The 26,220-nt window shown below is 40.7% G+C and overlaps 2 protein-coding genes across 6 annotated transcripts in view; one reads left to right on the forward strand and one right to left on the reverse strand.

The window, feature by feature from the left end:
• The window catches only part of FAM117A (family with sequence similarity 117 member A), a 70,108-nt gene extending 68,893 nt beyond the window's left edge, over positions 1-1,215 (reverse strand). For both annotated transcript variants that reach the window (XM_023553599.2, XM_023553600.2), the window contains exon 1: positions 1-1,215. The gene's annotated coding sequence lies outside the window, so the exon portion shown is untranslated.
• KAT7 (lysine acetyltransferase 7) overlaps positions 1,179-26,220 on the forward strand; it is a 27,079-nt gene continuing 2,037 nt past the window's right edge. Inside the window, exons 1-14 of one of the 4 annotated variants that reach the window (XM_003414645.4) lie at positions 1,180-1,356; positions 3,766-3,913; positions 5,414-5,590; positions 6,982-7,221; positions 10,530-10,612; positions 13,747-13,836; positions 15,347-15,445; positions 17,966-18,076; positions 19,547-19,738; positions 22,088-22,177; positions 22,408-22,548; positions 23,578-23,671; positions 25,064-25,210; positions 25,836-25,942. In XM_003414645.4, coding sequence (XP_003414693.1) covers positions 1,342-1,356; positions 3,766-3,913; positions 5,414-5,590; positions 6,982-7,221; positions 10,530-10,612; positions 13,747-13,836; positions 15,347-15,445; positions 17,966-18,076; positions 19,547-19,738; positions 22,088-22,177; positions 22,408-22,548; positions 23,578-23,671; positions 25,064-25,210; positions 25,836-25,942 — 1,734 coding nt within the window. In that variant the 5' untranslated portion in view covers positions 1,180-1,341. Of the gene's footprint in view, positions 1,357-3,765; positions 3,914-5,413; positions 5,591-6,981; positions 7,222-10,529; positions 10,613-13,746; positions 13,837-15,346; positions 15,446-17,965; positions 18,077-19,546; positions 19,739-22,087; positions 22,178-22,407; positions 22,549-23,577; positions 23,672-25,063; positions 25,211-25,835; positions 25,943-26,220 lie in introns of all 4 variants that reach the window. The other 3 variants (XM_023553596.2, XM_003414646.4, XM_064271194.1) reach the window with 3 other exon arrangements.

Consider the following 26,220-nt stretch of genomic DNA (forward strand, 5'->3'; position numbering starts at 1 on the left):
CTTCCGTTGCTTTGTTCTTTAGCTCTGCTCCTGGGGGAAATCTCCGTCTTTCCCGGCCTCAGGTTGAAACTTGGGTCCAGGGTTCTAACTTAATGACTGAGCTAGCCCAGATTCCACCCAGTCGCTCTTGGCCAAGCCTTGGTCCTCTCAAAGGTTTTCCTCCAGAGAGATTCAATCTTCAACGCCTGCTCTCCACTTTCCAGCCTTTTCATATGCTCTTCCTCTAGCCTTTTACCCTTGACTAACTCCTTCCTAGCCCTCTCCAAAGTAGGCCCTATTATTATTATTTAAGATACTCATGCCGTTCTGAGATCCAGCTTCCCCAAAATATTCTTTCCACTCCCACCCTACCCCAACTCCTGGCTCAGGCAGCTGAATTTCTAGAGGTCGCAGAGTTCAATGCCTCTCCGACTCTTGTACGGCACCCTCACATCCACGTCGTATTTTCACTCGTGGTCACCCAGCGCTCTCCAAGCCAAAAATAGGGGAGGAAGGAGGTGGGCGCTCACCACAGAGCTAAATTGGGAATTCTTTGGAGCCACGGCTTCTGGAGAACGGTTTTGTCTCCTCCCGCGACATGAACGACTAACTTAACTTGCAGTTCGCCAAGGGGAAGGACAATGTCTCCTTTACTAGACAGGAAACTTCCTGATGATGGAGGCTACCCTTTCATTCCTTTTACAATCCCCCATTTCCACCTCTTTGACACACAGGACAGCTCTTAAAACAGAAAGTTCTTTATCAAAATATCCCTTCCCAACTTTGAGTTTATATAATAAACAGAAACGTCCCTTAGCCAATTAGGCAACGAAGGGGTTAAATTTCAACAACCTGATGGATTCTGGGGATTTCCTACCTTTTCGCCATTAAATTAAAACTACTGGGAAGGAAAGCTTTGCCCAAGATAAAGATGAAAACCGTTAACGTCTACTCTTAGGCTTCTGCCCAAACAAGAACGGCTACCCAAGCCTACAAACGGCGCCATTAGCCTAACCAAAAATGGCTGGCCCCAGTTTCTACCAGCTATGCCCCTTTCTGCCCAACTCCAAAATGGCGCTCACTAGCCTCACCAAAAGAGGCCAGCAACACGCCCACCTCCCAGCACCCTCTTTGGCCCGAAACGTCAGGTGACGCGAACCCCAGCCGGAAGTGAAGGAAAAAGCGCCTCGGCCCGCGGCGCCTGCGCAGAAGACTCTAGACGCTGTGAGGCAAGAGGCACTTGGGATCGTCCGCAGAATTGGGACTGCTACAGAGGCCGCCACGGAGCCCGCCGGAGCTACCGTTCCTACTGCTGCCGCCGCCGCTGCCCGAATCGGAACCATCGGGCCGCAGCCGCCGGCAATGCCACGAAGGAAGGTGAGAGAAACGGGAGGGGAGGGATGGCGGGTTTCTAAGGCCAGTTGATTGAGCAACGTGACGCAGTTGGCCACGCCTCACAGTGGTTGGGTTCCAGCTTCCTGCTCCCTTGAACTTAGCTCAGCGGACCTCTCTTCTGGCCATACCCGACAGAAAAATGTGGGCCCGACCCTGGCCTCGGCCTGTGCTTGCGACTATTCCCGCCCTCTACTTGGCTGGATCGGAGGCGTTCTTATCGTTAATTGGCCGCTGAAACGTCTGGGAGCATATTGATTGGCTGGTGACACCGCCTGTTAGGGCTCAACGGTCACCTCCCCGCGTGCGGGAGCGGTGCCTGGACCGGCCCTACCGCGCTGCAACTGGCTGTAGGGAACGATCCCTCCTCTCTTCATTGGCTGCGTCGGGCCAATCTGTCCCGTGGGGGCGCGGTTTAGCAGGATTTCTATTGGGTGGCACGAATCCCCTCCTTTCCGGGTGGCGATACTGTTGGTGTAGAGGCGGGGTTTTTGAGGACTTTTTTCCAGGTGGGTACAACAAAGCTGAGCGCTGGGTCTTAGGGAACCAGGGCGTGCTCCCAAGGAATACCGCTCAAGCTTGTTGAGTCTAAGACGTATTTTTCATCATTCGCTTTGCTCGGTGTAAGGGACTTAAAAGATGGTCTAGGAAACCCCTCCCCACACACTTTTTACATCTGAGTAAACAAAGTCTAGTGGTGTGCGCAAAAGCTCTCCGCAATGGCAGAACCAGGAAAAAAAAGTACACGACAAATCTAATTCAGCAATTGTTTATTGACTGCTTTCTACATGCTGGTTGCTAGAGATTCAAAAATTAATTTGACATGATCCCTGGTAAGGAATACAGACATAAATAACTAAAAGGATCTAGTGCTTGCTCTGTTTAGAGAAATACGTGGGAAGGAGGTGAGGGAGCAGTTAAGTCTGCTCTGGAGAAAGATGGAGGAGTACGCTGCCAAAGAGAAGGGCAGAGTTCCAGGATCAAGCCAGGGAGGAGTGGTCAGAGATGATCAGGAACTCAAATATCCGGGTAATTGGACTTGATTAAGACTCCACCTTCGTCCCACTGATTCTCTGTGACACTTTCCCATGGCCTCAGTTCACTTCTGGGCTGAGTTCAATCTGATTACCCTTAAGCTGGATGATAGTCTTGCTTGTTTTTGCAAGAATTTTTATAGAGGCTTTCAAATAAATATGTATAGTTCATGATGTCTCCTAAAATGATCTGAGCTGTAGGTGGTATTTATGTTAAGGCTCACCAAATGCAGGAATAGTATCAGTACCTTGCAATAGGTCCACAGTTCCCTTTTTTGCAATTCCCAAATACAAAGAGCAAGTTTTTTAGTAACTTGTTTGGTGACAAAGCCTGCCCTAAACTGTCTTGAGGCTATTTATGGTTTTTATGTATCTATTTAGTGTGATTGTATAGTTTGCTGTGGAAATAGTAATGTGTTGCTTATAGAGTATTTGTAGGATCTGTGCAAAAAGATTTTCCTTCCCAAAAATCTGTGCAAAAAAAGTATTTCTTTTCCCACAATCTATAAAATTATGAATTTGAAACAGCTGGCCCCCAGAGTTTTTAATAAAGGATCCAGGACTTGTAGTTTGAAGCTTTTTTTGTTTTTAGGAAGTATTCTTTTCTCTCTGGTTTAATAAAGGGTATAGTGTTAATACTCATTTGATGAAAGTTATTCTTATGGCTAATTACACCTGAGGATGCTAATAATTTACAAATGATCATTAATTGAAAAGATGATAAATCACCTCCATGTTCGAATACCTTCTAATCTTCATTTGCCAGCTGCCTTTTTCAGCACTTTGGATATTCATGCAAAGAAACTTCAAGGCTAGATGACATAGAAGGAATTTGTATCTTTTTCTCTTTGTGCTTCAGTTCTCTTGAGATCAGTGCTGTGGACCATGCTATTTTGTTTTTTTGGTTTTACATTGTTTTTTAAAGTGTGATAGCTATCAATGGAGACTTTGAATAAAAGCTACTCTAAACTGAAATGGGGCCCAGCACCAACATTTTTCTCACTACCTTGAGCTTTCTGTAGGTGCATGGTTATGTCAGCTAGACCATTTTCAGTTGGGTATTTTTATTTCTAGTTTGTGGTACTGGTCTCCAAAGGGACTTGTTTCAGGATTAGTGATATTACACTGTTACCTGTCTGTTTTCATTTACTTAACAATGGCACATTACTTGTAGGTTGTTCATATAAATGTCCTAAATAAAGGGAAATTGGCTCTGGGCTGGGAAGGGAACTGTTTGTGGAATCCTTTCTTAGGTTTGAACTTGATGTTTTCAGCATCATGGTACATTTTATTTCCAGTGTTAATACAGACCCACAGAGTAAATGCTTCTGTACTAATGTCTGGATCTATGGTGTTACAGAGGAATGCAGGCAGTAGTTCAGATGGAACCGAAGATTCCGATTTTTCTACAGATCTTGAGCACACAGACAGTTCAGAGAGCGATGGTACTTCCCGACGATCTGCCAGAATCACCCGCTCCTCAGCCAGGCTGAGCCAGAGTTCTCAAGGTAAAAGGCTTCATGCTTCCTGACCACTCCTCAGAGTTGACTGACTGGTTAGCACACTATTTTTCTAATAATGTGGCAACTGGTCTCTTGGCTTGGTGCAGATGACAGAATCTGGTGAACTACAAGGAGAATAACTGTACAAGTATCAGGTCATGTGCAAAAGATGGAGCATAGTGTTCTTAAAAGGTGTCATTGGCCATGCCCTGGACATCTGAAACAGCTAGAAAATGCTTGAGCTCTGGGTGTCTTAAGGAGCCTTGGTGGTACAGTGGCTATACACTCAGCTGCTAACTGAAAGGTCAGCGGTTTGAATCCACCAGCTGCTCCAGGGGAGAAAGATGTGGCAGTCTGCTTCTGTAAAGATTACAGCCTTGGACGCTATGGAGCAGTTCTACTCTGTCCCATTAGGGTTACTGTGAGTTGGAATCTGCACAGTACCAACTGGTTTGTTTTTTTTTTTTTTTTTTCCATGTGCCTTTTGAATTACTGTACTTGATGACCATGGAGTTGCACAGCTCCTGGGGACACCATTTACAGCGTAGCTTATTCATAGCAGTCTTCTCTAAAACAGAACTTAGACTACATTATGAACGCATACCCCATCCCCTGGAAGTGTGCAGACTGATGACTTGCTGTGTGCTAACCTTCTTCACCCAAAAGTTGAGTTTGTTTCCTTTTTTGGAAAATCAACAAGATAAACAGATAATCTTAGGTTTTTTTTTTTATTATTATTGTGTTTAAAATTTACTTGTTTCAACTTTGAATTTCTTTTACTTCCTTTTTTTAAGCATTATCAGGTTGAAAATGTAAAGGCTGCTGAATGCTTCAGAATAGATTTTGCCATCCAAAAGAATTTAAAAAGTTGTATTTTTGCTATACCTGTGTACGACTCTTACTGTTATGATTTTGCCGAGGCACATCAGAGACAGTAATCGAGAGAAAAAAATAAGTCCTAAAGTAAGGAAATGTTTGCGTGTTATTATACTGTCAGTAGTAGACCGTCTGTTTATGGTAGGTTAGGGTAAGGGTAGGAAAAAAGGACACAGCCAATATTGATAAACCAGCCGCTCTCTGTGGACCAGCGACCATGCTGAGCACTTAAACGCTTTACATACGTTACCTTAATTATTCTTCACAACAGCCTTATGAGGAATTTGTTACTATGCTTTTTCCTATTTTGCAGATCAGGAAATACGCTTAGAGAGATTAATTTGCCCGAGATGCCACAGGTAGCTGATAGAGTGGAGTGGAATTGAATCAAGTTTAGTCCTGATTGCAGAATGTAATCTGTTAATACTACACTAACAGTGTCTCTATATCTGAGCTGGGCTCTTCTGATTGCATTTTATTTAAAAAAATTCTTTAAGAGTTTGTTGGGTTTTGTGAAATATGAAGAGGAGGAAAACCTACATTCTTATAAATCGTATGGATGGATAGTAAAACAGATTTCCTTCTTTTTTTTAATTGTTTTATTATTATCTTTTTTAAAATTGGAATCAGATTCCAGCCCTGTTCGAAATTTGCAGTCTTTTGGCACTGAGGAGCCCACCTATTCTACCAGGAGAGTGACCCGTAGTCAGCAGCAGCCCACCCCGGTGACTCCGAAAAAGTATCCCCTTCGGCAGACTCGTTCGTCTGGCTCAGAAACTGAGCAAGTGGTTGATTTTTCAGATAGAGGTGAGTGGGTATGGTATGATTTGGACCCATTACAGAGGATCTGGTCACTACCTTTTAAGGAGGGCATGGGTTGACGACAGATAGATCTGCAGTACTGACCAGGCTTTGAACTCAGCTAGGTGAGTTCTGTTTGCTTGATTGCGTTCTTATATTTTGGTGAGGACAGTTTAGTACTGGAGTATTCTTAAGGTCCAGAGTGACTGGAATATTATATTAGCTTGGACCTATAATAGGAAGAAGGAACTGGGACCCTCTCTACCATGGATGAAGAGGTCTTAAACTGGATTCTCTTTAGCCATGCTTGTCAGTCCATTTATCTTTGCATTTCTGAGCAATAGTGACCTTTAATAATGGAGGTTGTTAACTTACTGAGATCCTAATTCACCAGCCCAAACCAGAGGCCTTAGAGCAGAGATTACAGAGTGTTGAGTTGCTACCTGCCTGCCAGCAGAGTTGGTTGGTTAGATTATGTCTGCTTGCACAGTGTTAAAATTTTTTTTTTCCAGGTTGTTGTCAGTATTTGAAAATATAAACATTTCACATAAAAATCAGTTACTTGGTTTTTTCTTTCTTGTTTGTTTTCTTTTTTAAAGAAATGGCAAGCTTCTGGAAACATTGGGTGATTATTCTTCAACAGTGATAATTGACTGGAGCTTAGTAGTAGTTGTCTCCCTCAGATGGAGAGTGAGCTGTCCGTTTGGCCACAGTCCCTACGTACTCTGCTTCACTCCTTTGTGTTGTGTTACTTGCGCAGCCCCTGTAGACATATGATTTTGCAGCCCCTGACTTAGAGTCTGGAATTTTAACGTAGCATTGTTAGATTACCAGCCTGGTAACTCAGAGTCCAAGTTAGGTACATACTCTCCCACCAAGCCTCTTCAAGTCATCCAGGTGACAACCATCTTTGTTTATCATCTAGCCTGTACATCTTCTGGAAGGAGAGCAAGGTGCTAATTTTAAACATTTATTTCCATACTGTTTTGTTTATCCATGATTGGGGGGGCTAGAGAGAACACAGGTAATCGAAATGTACAGTGAAACCTGGAAGAGCCGGGACTCAGCGTGACTGCCTTGTTTTTCTGGGTTTCAGAAGTTTTCTGCCTTTCATAGGGTGGAGCCTTACTGCTTTTTTATCACTCATTTTAGTGGAAAATATTTCAATTTTCCTACTGACAGGCTTCTGACTTACACAGGTTCTGGCTTGTGCAGGGTTTACTGTATTAGGTAAACCCCAAATTTAGTTTTAATCATAATTTCTAGCAGAGAAGTAGCTAAAAGTTCCTGGTTAAATCATAGAAACAGGATCTGGGAAGCCCATAAACTCTTCGGAATAGTAAACCTTTAAATAAATGAACTCCACTCATGAGTTTTACCAATTGCTTTTGCTTTAGAAACTAAAAACACAGCTGATCATGATGAATCTCCTCCTCGAACTCCAACTGGAAATGCCCCTTCTTCTGAATCTGACATAGACATCTCCAGCCCCAACGTGTCTCACGATGAGAGCATTGCCAAGGACATGTCCCTGAAGGACTCAGGCAGCGATCTCTCTCATCGCCCCAAGCGCCGGCGCTTCCATGAAAGCTACAATTTCAATATGAAGTGTCCTACACCAGGCTGTAACTCTCTAGGTCAGTGTACCCCAGCTCCGTGACTCCTGTGTTCTGTGATTCTCTCTCCCTCTCAGATTGGGCTCATCCAGAAGGGTTTTGTGCTTTGTGATCTAGCTTCTAAGACACTTAAGTGGTCATGTGCTCAGCGTGATGAGTTGCCCACTTGAACAAAAGCAGTCCTTCTTGGTCTGGTGTCCATAACGATAGCTCTCTGCCGATCTGGTTGTAAGGAAATAAACTACGATGAGCTATTTGATTTACTGCAAGGTTTTCCTAGTGAAAAATTCTTTCCTTTTCCCAGCAAGAACAGCGGAAGATCAGTTATATCCAAATATCTCAATTGTGTGGCAAATCGTGGAAGCTAATAGAGCATAAGCTAGTCTAGAATCGTGGTTGCGTGGCCGTAGCTGTTCAGAGAAATGAGAAAACCAGATTTCTCATCAAGAGGCAATGAAACCAGAATGTCACTGAATTTTACAGGTAGAAATTGGAATTGGTGTGTGATCTGCTGCGTATGTCCTCAGCAACAACAAAAATAAAATTATTTTTAAAAGAAGAGTCTATGAAACTAATAGGGTACAGATGAGACCCTGACATTTCCTGACTTGAGTAGTTTTAGGTCTTGTGTCTTTAGGAAGTATAAACAAGATAAAATATTTCTTAGATAAGTGAGAATTCCTGAATCGTCTAGGAATTCTCCTTATGATTTGAACCTCATCCGTGCTTGTTAAGTAAGCTTAGGAGGCAAATGCTGGACTTTAAACTCGTATCTAGAGTTGGGAGATAATGGGCCTTTCAGTGCTGGGGCTGCTATTCAAATTCAGCCTTTGAATATAGCCATCAAGTCCAGATACAGAAAGAAAAGAGTAAGCTTTGCAGGTCAGCAGTATGTTTTCCCTGGTATTGTATTTATTTGGATCTTCTGGTCGGAGCAGCAGTTTCTCAGATAATTTCAACCTATCAAAATGCATATGTAGAGCAAAAGTTCCCCTGAGCTCCTTAGCAATCATCACTCAAAGAAGATAATTGTTTTAGGCCTAAATTAATTTACTTGGGATAAATAATGAAAAATTAAGACAATATGATATGTAATAGTATAAGAGCTGGCTAGTATGCTTCAAGATGGTAAGGAGATATACTTGGCATGCAGCAGAGAAAGGAACTTTCTCTGCATAGCGTCTGCTAGTTACTCTCCATGCGTCCAGAATTGTTATTTTCATTTAATGTGCAATGTATAGTCCTTCAGCAGATACTTAGGGAATGTTTGCTATGTACCAAGCTCTGTTTTAAGTTTTGGGAATGCAGCTGTGAACGTGTCAAACTCCCTGCCCTCCTGGAGCTGATAGTCCAGCTGGGAAAGGAGAAACAGATAGGTAAATTAATACAGATACATCAACTAGAGATAAATGCAACAGAGGGAAATAAAGCAGGGAGTGCTGAGAGGGTAGGATATTGCATATTTTCAGGGAAGGCCACTCATTTGGTGACATTTGAGCAAAGACCTGAGAGAAGTGAAAGAGAGTAAGTCGTTTGAGTAGGGAGTCAGCATTATGGGTAGAAGTAAGGGCAAGTGCAAAGGGCCTGGGGCAGGCGAATGATTAACAAGTTTGGGAAACACTAGGGGGCCAGTGTGCCTGGGGCAGTGACCAGGGTGGAGAGAGATTAGGTCAGAATGGGTGCCCGTTTGTGTTGTGTGTACCCTTGACTGGGTAGGCCACAGGGTAAAGAGAAATCTGCTGCGTCAGAGGAACGTTTACTCTGACTTTCGGTTTTAACGTATCGGCAAAGTTTGGAAAGTGTGAACATGAGCTTCCACGTTTATTCTTGATCCTGTTCCACTCCTTATCTTAGGCCAAACAATGTCATTAATTTAAAAAATTTTGATATGGAAGTATTACGTACTTACGAAAAAATTAGCTTGAGTAATTTACTGAAAAGGTGTGGATGCACAGTATCCTAAAAAGTAAGGCTTGCTGCAGCAGTGACGCTGCACTTTATACATGGTGTTTGATCACTGGAGGTAGTTTCTTGTGTATGGATTACTAAAATTACGTTTTTAGTAATAGTCTCAAGGAAATGGCAGCCTGCGTGTTCATATTAATTTTTTTCTGTAATACTTAGACGGTTTTTGCCCTTATTAAAGTTTACTGTATGAATCATGTTGTATACATTTTTAAATTCCAGTGTCTCCTTTCCCCGGAATTAAATGCCTTCTTTCCATGAAAGAAAGACAATGCTTTTGTAGACTTGCAGTTCAGCTTAGCCATCTTATCTCATCAGCATCTTCTCAGCATCCCTCTCCATCTTAGACGTTTTATAAACCTCTTGATTGAAGAGATAAACATGAAAAGCAAACGATGTTCACTTTGTGCTTTCAAAAAACTCCATGAACAATAGAAAAATGAAGAGATAACTATTTTAGAGAAAATGAGCTGCTATATTGCTATTCTTAAGTCCTTGGCTGGTGCACATGGTTAAGTGCTCGACTACCAGCTGAAGGGTTGGTGGTTCAAACCCACCCAAGAAGCGCCTCAGAAGACAGACCTGGTAATCTGCTTCCAAAAGGCCATAGCCGGGGAAGCTTTGTGTAGTACAGCTCTATTCTGACAGACATGGGTTCACGATGAGTTGGAATCGGCTCTGCGGCAACTAACGACAACAACACTGTTGTTCCCCCTTTTTCGCATCTTAAGAAGGCCTTGTGCAATTACCTGTTTAAAAGTTTGATAATAAAAGAAGCCCAGATCTTTAGACAAACAAGTTCCCCTTCTAAAAAAGACAGGATATTTAATCTGGTTGAAAATTATCAAAATACGTTCATTTTTATGGTAGAAGAGGCCATTTCCTTCTTTCAGAAGTTTCATCGATTGTTGAAAGGAGTTAAATTCAGATTGGATAGCATTGCTAGTAGAAAAGTACACCTGTTGGTGTATATGGCTTGATTAATAATTTAGCACAGCAGAGTGTAATTGCAACAAAAAAAAATGCTCCCGCTGATAATTCTGTGCTTATTTATAAATATACAGCTTTATGACATTTTAGAATTTGAGGAATACATCATTAGTACAGAAGGAATATCATTTTTATTGAACATACATAAGTATGTTCCAAGATTGCCACATCCATCCTGTGGAAGAAAGGAATTTACAGTGTGTGCAAGTTACAGCGCTAACAGCACTTCGCTTTGGTGTATTCAATCTGTGATGAGATACATATTTGATAAAAATGATAGAGGAAAAAAAAAAAGTTTGTTGTAGAGACACATACCACTTTGTAGACTATTTCCTCTTCTATTTTGAGGTTAATTTTTTTTCTTCCTTTAACAGGACACCTTACTGGAAAACATGAGAGACATTTCTCCATCTCAGGATGCCCGCTCTATCATAACCTCTCAGCTGACGAATGCAAGGTACTCGTTCGTAGTCTTCTCGTTTACCCCACAGATACTTATTGAGTGCTTACCATGTGCCAGGCACTTTTCCAAACACTGGGGATACAGTGGTGAACAAAATGGGCAAGGTCTTTACTCTTATATTCTAGTGAAAGAAGCATTATAAAACACAATTGCGTCTCGAAAAACACCAGTTAAACAAATTAATTATAATACGTAACAAGTGCTTTGAAAGAAATCAACAAGGAGATTATCTGTAGATTATTCAGAACATCAGCTTCTAGTGCACTGATATTTTCATTGAAAATTGACTTCAAAGATTGTTAGGGACCTCTTCCACTAAGGTGTAAGTTGCATAAATATGTGATCTCAGTATTTATGTGCTGAGCTCTGTTCTTCTAAATCTGTGAAGTCATTTCGCTGGTTACACATTTTTCTTAATTCTTTTCCTCTTTCTCTTCGCATTTCTGCTGAGTGCTTTTCCCTTTGTTATTTTCACTCACACCTGCTCTTGCCTAATTCTTTGACATTCCCAAAAAATATTGTTCGTAAATTGTCTTTGGGTTTTTGGGATAAAGTATTAGGAGGAGAGCCTAAGATCTTATGTTATATGTTGCTGTTTGGGTTGCTGCCCCTGTCAAGGATGGAACCAAAGAACAAATAATGGAGAGGCAGGAGTCGAAAAGTAATTAAATAGATTGCTTAGGTAGTATTTGGGCAGGTTATCCAACCTGGTTAGACCAAAGTGGTGGTGGTGTTTTTGTTGTTGTTATTTTGGGAATAAGGCCAGAGTCAGGTTTATATCTGTCTGAGCCAGTTCCATTCTGAGAAAAATCAGATTCTTTAGCTAACATTAAGGAGCCCTGGTGGCGCAGTCATTAAGCGCACAGCTGCTAACCGAAAGGTCAACCTTTCAGATCCACCAGCAGCTTCACGGTAGAAAAGACCTGGCAATCTGTTCCCATAAAGATTACAGTCTAGGAAATCCTCTGGGGCACTTCTCCGCTGTCTTATAGGGTGGCTATGAGTTGGAGTGAACTTGACAGCACACAACAACAGCAGCTAACGTTAATTCTCCCTGATTCGGGAATTTGACGTTTTACTTACAAGTAAACCACAGGGGGAAAAGCTTGTTTGTTGTGTTCAGTCTTCCAGCAGGGTAGTGTACTTTCAATACTTACATGGATTTTAAGGTCAAGAACACTTACTCTGATTTTTTTTTTCATCTCAAATCTTTCATATAAGCAAGGCAGTATCTTTTACTCTGTATAAGACTAAGTAGTAGGTTGTCCCAGTATCTGTCCATTTTGAGAGAGGTCAAAACAGCAACAGCTGCCACCCTCTGCATCTCAGGCTTATAAAGCATTAGGTACCTCTTTCTCTGAAAAAAACTGCAATCTTTGTTCCTGAGAATTGTCCCCTGCCACTTGTCTTTAAAAACAAAGATCTGATACTATAGGTGGTCTTACATAAAACTCTTCATAAGGTCTAACTTTTTAAAATCATTGGTTTATAGCAATAAATTCAGCAATTTATTAAAAAAACAGAAAAATTTCCATTTTGGAAGAAAATTCTGAAAAAAGGAAAGCATTTGTGTTCTGAAAATTTCCTCCTCTTCTTTATGAGGGAGGCCAGGCTCAACATAATCCATCTTTACTACTGGAACATGTACTTGGAGGATCAGGAGAATTTATGAAAGATGGTATATTAAATTGAGAATCTTAAAGGGAAAGATTAGACAAATTGCTCGTATTTAATAAAAAGCTCTATAGAGCTTTTAAAAGAACCTGCATATAGTTTCTCAGTAAAGCTTTGAGATCAGTTATGGTACCATTTTTATTCAGTCATATATTTCTGTGGCTGCATGTGCCAAACATTGTTAATATCTATCCGAGGAACCAGTGGCTAAAATAAAAAGACTGCCTTTATGGAGCTTAAATTCTTGTAGGGGAGGCAAAACTTATATAAATTAATAAGTAAATAGGAATTTCGTATAGTGGTAAATGTCGTGAGGAGCAAAAAGACGAGAAGTACAGAGAGTGACTTTGTTGAAGGGGGTGTAGTGCTGCTTTTGCTGGAATGGTCGAGGAAGACCTTCCTGGGGAGTTGGCATTTGACCTGGGACGTGGATGATGGCAAAAGGCAGTTGTGTCAAAATTGAGGGGAAGAGATCTAAGTAGAAGAAATGGCAAATGCAAGGGCCTTGAGTGATCATGAAGGACCTTGAAGGATTGATTTTTCTTTTTTTTTTTCTGTTGGCAGTGGAAAGCATTTGGAAGGCTTTATCAGAGGTGTAATATAATTTGATAAACACTTTTTAAAAATCACTGGTTGCTAGTGTGTGAAGAATGGACTGTATGGGTAAGCGTTTACACAGGGCAAGCGTTTACACAGGGTAAGCTAGTTGAAAGACTGCTCAGAAGTTCATGCGTGGTTAGTGGCCTGGACTAGGGTTGTGTCAGTGGAGATTTAAGAATCGGTTGGATTCAGGATGAATTTTGCAGGAGGAGCAGCTTACTAGACTCACTGATGGATTTGATGTGAGGTGTGAGGGAGAGAGAAGAATCAGGGAGGGCATTCCAGTGTTTGACTTGATTGACTACGTAGATAGTGTTACCACTTATTGACATGGGGAAGGTTTGTGGCGGAATGTCTGTTTTGACTACACAGTGTTTAAGTGAAGAAGTTGGATAGGCAATTGAGTATATGAGTCCTTACTTACCAGGTGACCAAAAAACTATTGGAGAGCTAATGTGATTTGTCTAAGAGCTACAGAATTAAGTGTCCATGTAGACTTGAGCCCAGGTTTTCTAACCTTCTCTTTGCACTTCGTCACTCTGTTCCTGTACTTCCTCACACTGTTCTTAAACCAGTGTACAGTGGAAAGAGTCCAGGCTCAGAGTCATCAGACTTAAAATCTTAGCTTTAGCACCGTTTGGCTGTAATCACTTCACTTCTCTGATTCTCAGTTAATGGTTGAGAAAACAGAGAATGTAAAACTTATCTTTTTATATAGAGCTTGTGATAATAAACGTGGAAACCCTTTGAAAGTAAAGGTGCAACATAAATTCAAGGGATTGTTCTGTTCTTATGCTTTAAATAAATGTAGTCTTAGAAGCAGGTGGATTTATTGACGTTGTTGATGGTTGCAGGTGAGAGCACAGAGCCGGGATAAGCAGATAGAAGAGAGGATGCTGTCCCACAGGCAAGATGACAACAACAGGCATGCAACCAGGCACCAGGTACGGGCCTCGTTAAAGCTCCGGCCATTCAGTTTGAGATCCATGTCTTGGATCTCCTTTGCCCCATCATTGTCTTTAGGTATATCCCTGCCTATTGTTTCCTGTGGTATGTCTACATAACTGGTCTTGCAGTCATAAACTCAGAATCATGTTTACTTTTCAAATAGTAAATTTTCATACAAGCACTTGTCTACTGCAGAAATGAAGGAATTTTGCTGCTACTGCCACTAATAATAATGTAATCCTGATTATGTCAAAGATTGTACTTGCTGTTCTATTTCCTCATTTTGCATCCACCTTTTAACCCATTATAGTCTGGCCTCAGACCGTCCTCTCTCTTGGCATGTTTCTGGGCTTACCAGGGACTTCTTAGCGTCTGTCACTTGTTGACTATGCCATTTCTCTTCTACTTGAATCTTTTCATGGTTTCCAGGATGCTACTTTATCTCATCCTCCCTGTGCCTCTCTGAACATTTATTGGCGTGTTGGTTACACCTAATTCTTGTTCCTTCCTAAATGCCTTGTGTCTTTACTCTTGCTGTTTTTCTGCTTAGAACTCTCTACTTATGCCAAAAAGAGACTTTATTTATTCTTTTAAAGGCATCGTGTGACTCTCACCTGTTCTAGGAATTCTTCCCAAATCTTTTCCAGTCATTAATGAATTTCTTCCTCGTGTATTCCCATTGCAGTTTGCTAAGAATATTAGTTGAGTCTTTGTTAAATGATATTATACACGGCTCATGATATGGAGTCGGTTTTTGTGGTTAGATTATGGGTGGATAATAGAGGAAGCATGGTCGTAAAGGACAAGTGTGTGGGCTTTGGAGCCAAACAACTCTGGATTTGAATACTCTGATTCTGTTTCTCTAGCTGTGTGGTTTTGGGCAGGTCAGGCAACATCTTTAAACTTTATTTCCATGTTAATAAAATGGGGTTAATAAGACCACCTGGCAGGATAGTAAAGGGAATCAGCTGAATTATGTATATAAAATATCTATCCCCAGTGCTTGGCAGGTAATAAGCACTCCATAAGTAGTAGCTGTACTTTTCATCATTATCTTAGGTTCTGTTTTCTGTTTTTATTCATTTCTGTGTCACTGCTGATGAGATCAGTACTTGGAAAACCGCATTCAATGAGTGATTGATTATTGAATTGAAATGACCTTTATTTTATTTTTGTCGCTTTGGTGGAGACTTCCATCCTTAATTTATGTTCTCGTTGGGTTAATATCAAAATAAGTTTGTATTCTTGAACCCATATTAACTGACAGTAAAAGGGTAGTGGCCTGGGTGATACGGGAACCCAATTTGAAATTTTTTAATTTAACATGCTGTTGGCTCTAACATACCTGGTGTTGACTGAAGTTTTTTTCTTGGTTGGAGGCTACAAAGCTTGAGTTGTACTTTCATTTTTCTCCACCCCTGCCCCTCTTGGTATGTGTGTGTGTACACATGTGCTTTCATTTTGAAGCTTGACTTCATATTCAGTTTTCTAGCTTTTTGTTTTTAGGCACCAACCGAGAGGCAACTACGATATAAGGAAAAGGTGGCTGAACTCAGGAAGAAAAGAAATTCTGGGCTGAGTAAAGAACAGAAAGAGAAATACATGGTGAGTAAAAGTAAAATACTGTGAACTCACACAAACTGTCCCATTTGATCACTTTGGTTTCTAAGCTTCTGCCTTTCAGATTGGTCATTTGGTAAGTGCGATCCCTCTTTTGGGGCACTTAGAGTTTAAAAGGCAGCTGACAACACTAATCCCCCAAAACTGGGGGATTGAGAGTAGAAACAAGAAGTCTTTGGAAAATAAAATACAAATAATTTGGATTAGAAAAAAAATTGGATCCTTTAATTGTTTGTAAACCTCACTATAATTGTAAAGGGTTGAATTTACCCATTAAAACAAATCCCGTGACATGGGCATCTCTGCATAAGAAACATATTCAAGCCAACCAGTAGTCCCCTTCTTTTAATGGAAAAATGGAATCCCTACATGATAAAAAATGTTAATTAGGTGATAATCTAGAGTAGATTTTTTTTGCTGTATTTTACTATTTCTTTTCTGGTTATAAAAGTAATGTGTAAGTTTGTAATGGAAAATATACTACAGTTTTAAAAAAAGTGTACAGAAGAAAATATTAACCTCACCACCCAAATATATAACCACAGGTAGCATTTTGGCATATATTCTTCCAGTTTTTTTTATATACGTAAATACCTTAGTTGCATGATTAAGATCTTAATACAGCTTCCAATTCTGTCTTTTTGCTTAAATTGTTTAAAAAAAAAAAAGAATAGAATTTAATTTCTTAGCTAGAGATTAATTTTGTTATAAACATACTAATACGTATGTTTCACTGTTAACATGTTGAGGTATGTTCTCCCAGTCTTTCCTGATACTTCCCACTCACCAAAAAATTGGAATATTTGTTCATTTAGTCATTAGAATAGATTATTAAATGTATGCTTTGTGAATACTTAGACAGCCAGAGTTTGGCTTCACTAGGATGAAAATATGCCAAATTATGTATTTACGACAGTCACCACCGTTTTGAAAACGATAACCTTATTGAGAAATTTAGATAGGCCAGTGTGAGATGGATATTAGGATTGTGGGGTGAATTTGTAGCTAAAACACCTACACCAGATTGTGTTGGCTTTGAGTATTATGGCATCATAGATGGGCTGTAGGGAGTAGTAGTGGGCTCTAGGGTACAAGGTTGTGTGATTGCACCTGTTCTGTTTGGTTGTTACTCACAAGTTGGGTAGTATGTGATAATACAATAATCATATCATTTATTGAATTCCTATGTGATAGGCACAGTGGTTTTGTAGCGCCAAGTACACTGTAGTTCTCGTAACAACTCTCTGTGATGGATGGTGTTTCACCTGTTCTGTAGGTGGGAACTGGGGCTTAGAGAGGTAACTTGCCAAAAAGCTTACAGTTATAGTGTCTGAAGTGAAAGCCTCTGCAATTTTTATCCTACAAACCTCTGCTTGTCCGTAACGTGGGGTAGGTTATTTGGACCTACCCTTCCTGGTAAAAACCATGAAAAACACTGCATCAGATTTTTTTTTAAAGCTTCTCTTTTTTAACCTTTATGAAACTAGATGGAATAAACGAATACTTAGAACCTAAATTTTAGATGACAGTCCAAATTTAAAAAGATAACACCTCTTTTTAAATCTGATGTTGGGGCCCAGATTAACTAGGAGACATTTTAATAGGGGTAAAAGTACCGGTGAATGGTTTCTTCATATGCTAATACGTGTGTGGAGTCCATAATGTTCTTCCTGGAATGGGCCATCCACTGCACTTAAGAACCATTATCTTCCATTCTCTGGATGGGAGGTGGAGTTTAGAACAGAATGGGAAGGGCTAGAATCCGAGGTTTAAAAGGGATGGTTCCCTCCTGGAATCTCTTTCCTGAGAAAGGGTACTAGGAGTGGCTGTCATGGTAAGATCTGAAACATATTTAAAACTGAGTTATTTTTATGCCTCTAGTTTTATCTGACCTTTTCCTCTTTAAAGCACCTAGCCCAGTTTTCTTGTGTGTTTGAACTAGAGATTGAAAGTAGGATCCTTATACCTTTGGTAGACAGGGTAATGGTGGCTGCGGCAATTAAGTGAAGGAGCTCACCAGGGACCACCTGGGCCAGCTGTCCCTACCTGGAGATTTTCCTTTCAGTCTAAAATCTCAGACTTTAAGGGTTAGCGGTTGTGCATTTTTTGAAACCAAAGAGTATCCACTGATATTACTTCCAGAGCGCAGGATTCTAAGAATTTGGAGCGCCTCTGGGTTTGTTGTACTTGATTTATTTGTACCATAACACATGTTTTCAGATAAAGAAATGGAGGCGTGGAGTTCTGATCCTTGAGGCGCCCATTTAGAGGTAGAGAAATGGAACTCCTTAGAGGAGGTATAGGAGCATTTCCGCTTCAGGTTTACTAACTCTGGTGGGGAGTCTTTGGCATTAACCTGTCTTGTGCTGAATCCCTAACACCAACTATAAGACCTGGAATGTAGTAGGCACCAAATAAATAATTTATGATTATACTCGGCCCTCTAGTTGGCATGGATTGAAATGAAATAGGTTAAGTTCTTAGACGTTTTCATTGTTTTCCTAGGAACACAGACAGACCTATGGGAATACTCGGGAGCCTCTCTTGGAAAACCTGACAAGCGAGTACGACTTGGATCTTTTCCGAAGAGCACAAGCCCGGGCTTCAGAGGATTTGGTGAGTACTAAAACCTTCAAGCTGAGGACCACTTGTGAAAGGCACTTAGAACTGCCAAGAAAAATGATTAGGAATCAGCCTAATGAGAATTACAAGTGTACCTTGCTGCTTGAATCTCCCCTCCCCCAGCTGTCCATTTTTAAGGCTAATCACCCGCCTCCCTTCCCTCATTCCATAAAGTTTTTCCCTCCCCTCCACCCAGACTCCTGGAAGGACCTGTTTGGTTTGTGGTGGTAAGGCTAGATAGAACAATAGGTGGTCCTTTGTCTCAGTTGGGTGATTTGCAATTCTGAGAGCCTCTAGACCCGGAGATACCCATCTCTGTTGTCCTTCTTACCCAAACAGGAACTTATTTTCCATGTTCCTCACAGCTCTTCAGTACATTTATCATAAAGCAGTAAAAATAACCTAAAAAGGGATAGTGGGAAAGGCTGTTGCTAGATATTTTAGAATTAATCTTTACACAGCTAAAATTTTATGTGTAGAGGTAGTTTTCTCTTTTTGATTCTTCTTTATAATGAGTTTTGATGCCTTTAGTAGAATTTTTTAACAGCTTTGCTTTAAGAAAATTCTGGTGATTTGAGCTTACTCTGATTTAACAGATATAATGTGTTTTAGGGAAACCTAGTTTGTAAAATACATCTCCTCTCTTTTTTTTTAATTATATCAAATACTGCGTTAAACTCCTCAAAGACACTTGAAAACTTGCAGCCAAAAGAGTTAAACTGATGCCCCCTTTGGCTGCCCACCCAGCAAAAGGCTATGGCAGCTGGGTTTCTCCGTCCCTCTCTGGAACATTCCCAAGGCTAGCCTTTCACAGCTCTCTGCCTGGTTAGGATTGGAAACCATTTCTATAGCCAACCTCTAGCCACTGAGTGGAGATGAATAGCCAGAAATATTTTCTGCTTTATTAGAGTTTAGATTCCAGAATTGTCACCTACATTTCAAAAATATTTTTTAAAGGACCCAAATGGGAGAGTGACCACTGTAGATACATATCACACAGATCCACACAGCTTTATAAAAGCTTCTGTAGATTTTAAAAAAAAGATTATTACATTCCGAAATCTCTTCTGTTCAGTTTTAGAATGTTTTGTAAGGGTGGGAAATTTGTATTTATGGCAGATTACCTTCATAATTCAGTCTGGTTGCGGGCGATGAAAATGAGGTTTCACCAAGGACTTCGTTCTGATGTTAGAGAGATGAGGCCCAGAGTGTGGTAGGAAGCAGAGAAGCCAATCTATGTTGAGATATTTGCCCTGGACAGAGTGTAGATAATATGTTTTTATAAGCCTGCAAGAGTATCTGTGCCCACGGAGCTTGTTTTAGTCCGGGTTTGTCCTGGGTAGATGCCAAATTTGATACTTTCATAGCCTAGCATAGTGTCACACCCAAGAGCTTAGTACAGACTTTTAAAAAACAAAGATAATACTAATTCTCTGTTAACTTTTGATTTCTTTTTGTCAATAGGAGAAGTTAAGGCTTCAAGGCCAGATCACAGAGGGGAGCAACATGATTAAAACAATTGCTTTTGGCCGCTATGAGCTTGACACTTGGTACCATTCTCCATATCCTGAAGAATATGCACGACTGGGACGTCTCTACATGTGTGAATTCTGTTTAAAATACATGAAAAGCCAAACAATTCTTCGCCGACACATGGTAAGTTGTCTCTGTTCCTCTGCAGTGCTATGACGGTGACAAGCGAAAGGATCTCAAGGTTTGCCCTAGAGCTGACATCTATCCAGGCAACTCTCGGTGGTCCACAGTAGTGGGACAAAGGTGTAGGAAATCAAGAGTCATATTGCAGGTGGGGGTATACAGCCTGTGGCATGGCTGGTGCTGGGTGCACCCACAGTGGCCAGTGTCCCTTAGCCACAGCCTGTTATGTACATCCTGGTTTTTTTTTCTTCGTTGCTCCCTACTTTCCTCCAATTCTTCTGGATATAAATTTATCTCTGCCTGTAGTCTTTGTGTCCCAAACTAGATGAAAATAAATAAGATTTCATTTCACGGGGCAGGGACAACATGCTTACCTTTGTATCCCTAGCAACTAGCCTGGGCAAGAGATGTCCAGTAAATGTGTATTGAATGAATACTCATTTAAGGATCAGGCTGTGACAAATTATGGAATTAACAAACCGGGTCCTCTGGTGCCTTCAACATCAGCGATGGGCATACTCCTTCTCTCGAGTTGTTCAGCGCTTTCTAGTTTCTGAACATTCTTCCTATTAAACTGGGATTGACAGGTGTGTTTACTCGATGTTTTAAGGCTTTAAGCCATTCACCTTTTCCTTAAAGAGAATTTCTGCCATGGAGGGGGGGATGAGGAAGAGTAAGGGGGGTGCTGAGTGTTTGCGACACAGGTTTCCTGTGAGTTCTCTCATTATAGTCTTTGTCCCAGTTTGGTGATAACAGCTTTTTTGTATTCTCAACTCTGGAGTACGCTGTTGGTAGCTTTGTGGCTCAGACTCCGGCATACTGGTAGAGGGGAGACACAGCAGCAAGCAGCATGGGAATAATGGTGTCAGGAACAACTGAACACAGACACAGACTGTGGAGATTAACTTGTTTTGCAATGTGAAAGTAAGACCAGTACTTTTGTTGATGTGAACTGCTTACCATTTATGCCTTTTTCTTCCCCTTTTTTTCTGTTGATTCAATAACACTAACCAATGAGATGGCTACAAAGGGCAAGAAGTAGTAGTAGGGGAGAAAAATAGAGTCTAGATGATCCAAAGACCAGATAAACGTTCTGAATGTTTGAGGATCTGCTGTGTTTATTGAAACCCTGGTGGCATAGTGGTTAAGAGCTATGGTTGCTAACCAAAAGGTCAGCAGTTCGAATCCACCAGGTGCTCCTTGGAAACCCTACAGGGCGGTTCTCTCTCCTGTAGGGTTGCTGTGAGTCGGAATCGACTTGATGGGCAGAAAGTTTTTGTTTTTTTTTTTAATTGTGTTTATACACGTAATAAAAATTGAATTTAAGGAACTACAAATCTGTTTGAATCCCTGTCTCTTGTGGTTCCCATTGCTTCAGATGTAGTCACTGAAATGGAGTTTCTTTGGCTTGGCTTCTGTTTCTAAACATAATTGTTACATAGCTTCGGTTATTGTTGGGAAAGGCCAACACGACTAAAGGGGTAGAGATAGGAACAACCTATAGGTGGAGCTTTTTTTGAAGCAATTCCAGTTAATAAATATTTGGATTTACATGTAACAAAGTAGAGCATGAGTCTTGAATTGACAAAAAGTTGCAATAGTTGTTTGATAGAAAATGCCCCATATGCATATGTATTTTAAGTGATATTTTGAAATATATTTGTATAAAAGCTTTCAAGAATTCACCTATTTACAGTAATGGTTGACTGGCTGCATTTAAGTGGTCAGCAGTTGAGGTTGAGGAAAGGGGCACCTTGTGCCCTCTTGTGGCCAAGTGCCCCCCAGCTTCCCTGCTGTTCAGTCAGGCTGCCATACCCTTTTTTTTTTTTTAAGCCACAAAAGAGCAGATTTTGGGGGAAGAAGGGAAGCAGTTCTTATCATTATGAGTCTATTTTCTAATCTGAAAAAAGAAGTCCATAGTGGTTAGGTGGTAATGAGAAGTTACTGGTAAAGGTGAGGGTAAAGTACTTAGCAACTCTAAGCTGCTGGAAGTAAGCTGCTTAAGAATTTCCTGTTGGTGTAAGACATTTTATAATAAGCAAGGGTATTTTTACTTATCTGGCTTTTATGTAGTGGATGATTTTAATCTCCTGGGTTAAAGCAATGCCAGAATACAATTCAGAAAACTTGTTCCAAACTTCTGTGAAAATGTCATAAGTATATTGCAGTAACTTCAGAGGCTTTATTTGTTTACTGGAAGAATCTCTGCTTTGCCTTGCTCTGTATTCTGAAGTATGGTTAACTGTCCTGATGTTCAGTTAACCGCATTTCACCTGTGATTTCCTTTTACCTACTGAACAGCAGTCTTGTTGGATTTCTTTGTCTGATGTGAGTTTCCTTCTCTTATAGGCCAAGTGCGTATGGAAACACCCACCTGGTGACGAGATATATCGCAAAGGCTCGATTTCCGTGTTTGAAGTGGATGGCAAGAAAAACAAGGTAGAGAAAGTGGTGACAGAGGAGAGCAGGGTGGTAATGCTCTGCACTCATAGGTGTCAGGAGTGTGTTTTGTCTGCGTCATGCCTTGTAAAGAAGAGAAAACTCTTCTACTGGCCAAAATACATAATTTCTGTTTCACTAACAATAGTGGTATGATCTTTAATTTTAGGCCTTTATCTGATAAGCTTAGAAATCACTGACCCACACATGAACTCTTTCTCTGCTTCTAGATCTACTGCCAAAACCTATGCCTGTTGGCCAAGCTTTTTCTGGACCACAAGACATTATATTATGATGTGGAGCCCTTCCTGTTCTATGTTATGACAGAAGCAGACAACACTGGCTGTCACCTGATTGGATATTTTTCCAAGGTCAGCAGGATCTGGAGATGAAGAAGCTAATGGCCAGAGCAGGGTGATTGATGTTGGCCTGTGGGAATTGATAAATCACTGACAGCAAGAGGGGGTTCCCCTGGGCAGTGACGACAGTGCTTCATCATTGCCTTCTCTTGGGGAAGAAAAGCAAACCCACCTATCAAAGATCGTTTAATGAAAACGTGCAATTCTTTATTAAAAGCTTCTGATTATTCATTTCTGGGCTTGTGGGCTGGACTTGCCTATTAATTACTGGCCAGGCCCCTGCCTACTAACCAGCAAGCCCACATCCTGTAGTTAAGCCAGCTCTCCTGGCTTTGCCCTCTGTGATATTAGCTTAAAACCAGGAATATATTCCTTTTGCCTGGTTCTTTAGTTGGGCTCCTTCTAGCATAGTCCTTTAAGACTGAAGGCTATATTTTGCTTTGCTTATGCTTTTTTTTTTAATAACTTTATTGATACATAGTCCATATACTGTTACAATTCACCCATTTATATAATTCAATGATACACTATATTCACAGATTTATAAAACTATTAACAGACAATTTTGGAACATATTCATTAACCTGAAAACAAATCCCATACCCATTAGCAGCCGTGGCTCATTTTCCCCCAGCCACTCCCAGATTTTATTTGCATTTTGATCCCCTTCCAAAATGGCTGGAAGAGCTTTCCGGTCTTTCTACAGGACTTATTGTTTGGGCTCCTTTCTGCTCCATCAGGCAGCCGCCTTTTAAAGAGGGCTGCTGTAGACTAACTCAGCAGTCTGAACTTTTCTTGCCCTGCTCCATGACTATTAAAACCCACAGTCAGCCCCCTTAAAATGATACTTGTGGTCCTAGAGATAGGGAAGCACTGGGATTAATGGCTTACGCCATCAGAAAGGATGTAGTCGGAACAGCTGTGAGCCTTACAGCAACTTCCCAGAAGTGGTTAGCCAGGTCTTTTGCAGGCAGCTTTGTTTTGTATCTGTAGGAGTGCTGGCACCGTATGACCTGCTCGTCTGTTTGCTCTTGATTTTAGGAAAAGAATTCATTCCTCAACTACAACGTGTCCTGTATTCTTACCATGCCTCAGTACATGAGGCAGGGCTATGGCAAGATGCTCATTGATTTCAGTAAGTGAAACTGCTAAGCCCTTTCGTAAGGCAGGGACCATGTGAATATTGTTTGTCTTTGTCCTCTGGTCTCTACCATCCCTGGCATATAGTAGAAGTACACCGATATTGAGTTAATTAGCAAGCAGCGAAAGCCTGCATATCAACAATCTGCCTGGTATGCAGAGAACACCAGATGGATACGGGTCCCTGAGTCAGTACCTAATTAGGAGATAAAGAGGATGGTGAAGTAAGTCTTTAGGATTATCCTAGTTGGAGGCTTACATACATACATGCATAAAGCCTAAAATCTGTTGCTGGAGGTTAGGGATTTCCTTCAGTAAGGACTTCTGTAGAGGCGATCCGTACACCTCATACGGGTTTTGCATAACAGGTATTGTCCACTGTCCATTATCGGATGACATTTTTTAGTTGAAATTAGAATTCTTATAATTAGCCTTCTATGCCTTTATTCACTTTAAGCCACTTGGGAAGAGATGGATCAGGAGGTGGCATAATCTACTGAGGGAGGACTATATCTTTGAATAGGTAATATATCCTTTTTAAAGCCTTGATCTTGTGGAAATTTTCAAACATGTTCAGAAGTAAAATAATCATCACCCAGTTTCAGCAATTACCATTTTATAGCCAATCTTTTTTTTCTTACTTATATTCCCACCCTCAATTATTTTGGCGTCTTTAAGAGATAAGGTCAATTATACCTAATATCCCTCCCAAATATTCTTTAATATAAAATAGTAATACTCAGATGCCCCTGGATTTCTCGTTTTGTGTGTATTTTTTAATCAGATCTAGATAGGGTTGATATATTTGGATTTGTTGATGTGGCTTATAATTTTAATCTAAGCATTTCTACTCTTGTCCCTGCTGTTCATTGAAGAAAGCAGATTAGTTGTCCTGTAGAGTCCCTAGAGTATGAATTTGCTGACCGCAACTCCATGGTGTTTTTGATAAATTCAGTGTTACATGTTTAGATGTTAAATCTAGAGGCTTCATCAGATTTGGGTTTTGTTTTCCCTCTACTTCATAGGTGGTACTGAGATATCTATTTTTTAAGTTCAAAGATTTGAACAACGTAAAAAGCTCTCTGTTTGATCTGCCTTGTTTCCACTACACACCTATAGATATCACTGTTATTAAAGTTTCTAGTGAAGCCTTCCAGTGTTTACTGCCTGTTATAAGTAAACGCAAATATGCGTTCTTCCCGTTTTGGTTACAGAAAGGCAGCACGCTGTACTGAACAGCCACACAGGTTCTGTTGAATGGCTGAACCATAATTGACACTGCAAAGTGGACTGTACTTTTTAAAACTTCTCCCATGGTGGTTCATTGGGCTTTGCTATGATGATAAGATACAGTGTTGTAAGAAAAACTGTCTTTCTTTCTTCGCAGGTTATTTGCTTTCCAAAGTGGAAGAAAAGGTTGGCTCCCCAGAACGTCCCCTCTCAGATCTGGGGCTCATAAGCTACCGCAGTTACTGGAAAGAAGTGCTTCTCCGTTACCTGCATAATTTTCAAGGCAAAGAGATTTCTATCAAAGGTTAGTTTTTTCTGTGTGTGTGTGTGTGGTTTTTTTTTCAAGGCTTAGTTTTTGACTTTTTAGAATGATTGTTATCTAAAATGTTAACTCCACTGGGTATTCTAACTTTTCCACTTGGGCCCATGTTCATGCTGTGTAACCTGCAAGGATACCGTCCCATTCTGTGTTTCATCTGGACGTGAGAATGGAAAGCTCGCTGAGTACGGGCCACTGCAGAGACCCTCATGAAAAGTATTTAGGATTCTAGAACATTTGGCCCCTGGGAATGTGATTTGATTTCTAAGATCTGAGATTGCTAACAGTTAAATTCTTTCAAAAGCCAAGTCTTTATGGTACATGGAGGAGCTTCTAAGACATCCCTGCATATTTATGGAAGGGCAGAAGAACTTGGTTCTCCTTTTGGCCTTGATTTCTAAAGTATCAAGTGTGGTTTCTTATTGTAATATCTCTGTTTTATATTATTTGGAATAGTCAGATGAATGCTTTATGAACTTTTTCTGAACATGGGGTTGAGTACCAAAGAGTTGAACTATTTGGAGTCCATTTGGGTTTCCTCAAGGGGAAAAAAGGCCTCCGTAAGGGGATTTGTGCCTGGGCCAGGTTCTTAGTAGCTCTTCTGTTTCAGAAATAAGCCAGGAGACAGCTGTGAATCCTGTGGACATTGTCAGTACTCTGCAAGCCCTTCAGATGCTCAAGTATTGGAAAGGAAAACATCTTGTTTTAAAGAGACAGGTGAGGTTTTTATCAGCTGCTTGTTCATTGCTGGATATCCCCTGCAGCTTAGCAGAGCAAAGTGGGCCTTAAGACCCAAAAACTAACCTGACTCTTAAAGGTGTTTGAGTGACTGTGCGTCGTGGCTTGAGCTGGCAGCGATGCCTGTGCTGCCTTTGTTAAGCTTATCGTCCACCTAAGCCTTACCAGAAGCTTTTGGTGAGCTCTTGTCTCCGATTTGGGTGACACCAGTTAAGCAGCTTGATGTTGCACAGCACTTTTATCATTTGATAGTTGTC

The sequence above is a fragment of the Loxodonta africana genome, chromosome 18, assembly GCF_030014295.1.
Source record: "Loxodonta africana isolate mLoxAfr1 chromosome 18, mLoxAfr1.hap2, whole genome shotgun sequence".
NCBI lineage: Eukaryota > Metazoa > Chordata > Mammalia > Proboscidea > Elephantidae > Loxodonta > Loxodonta africana.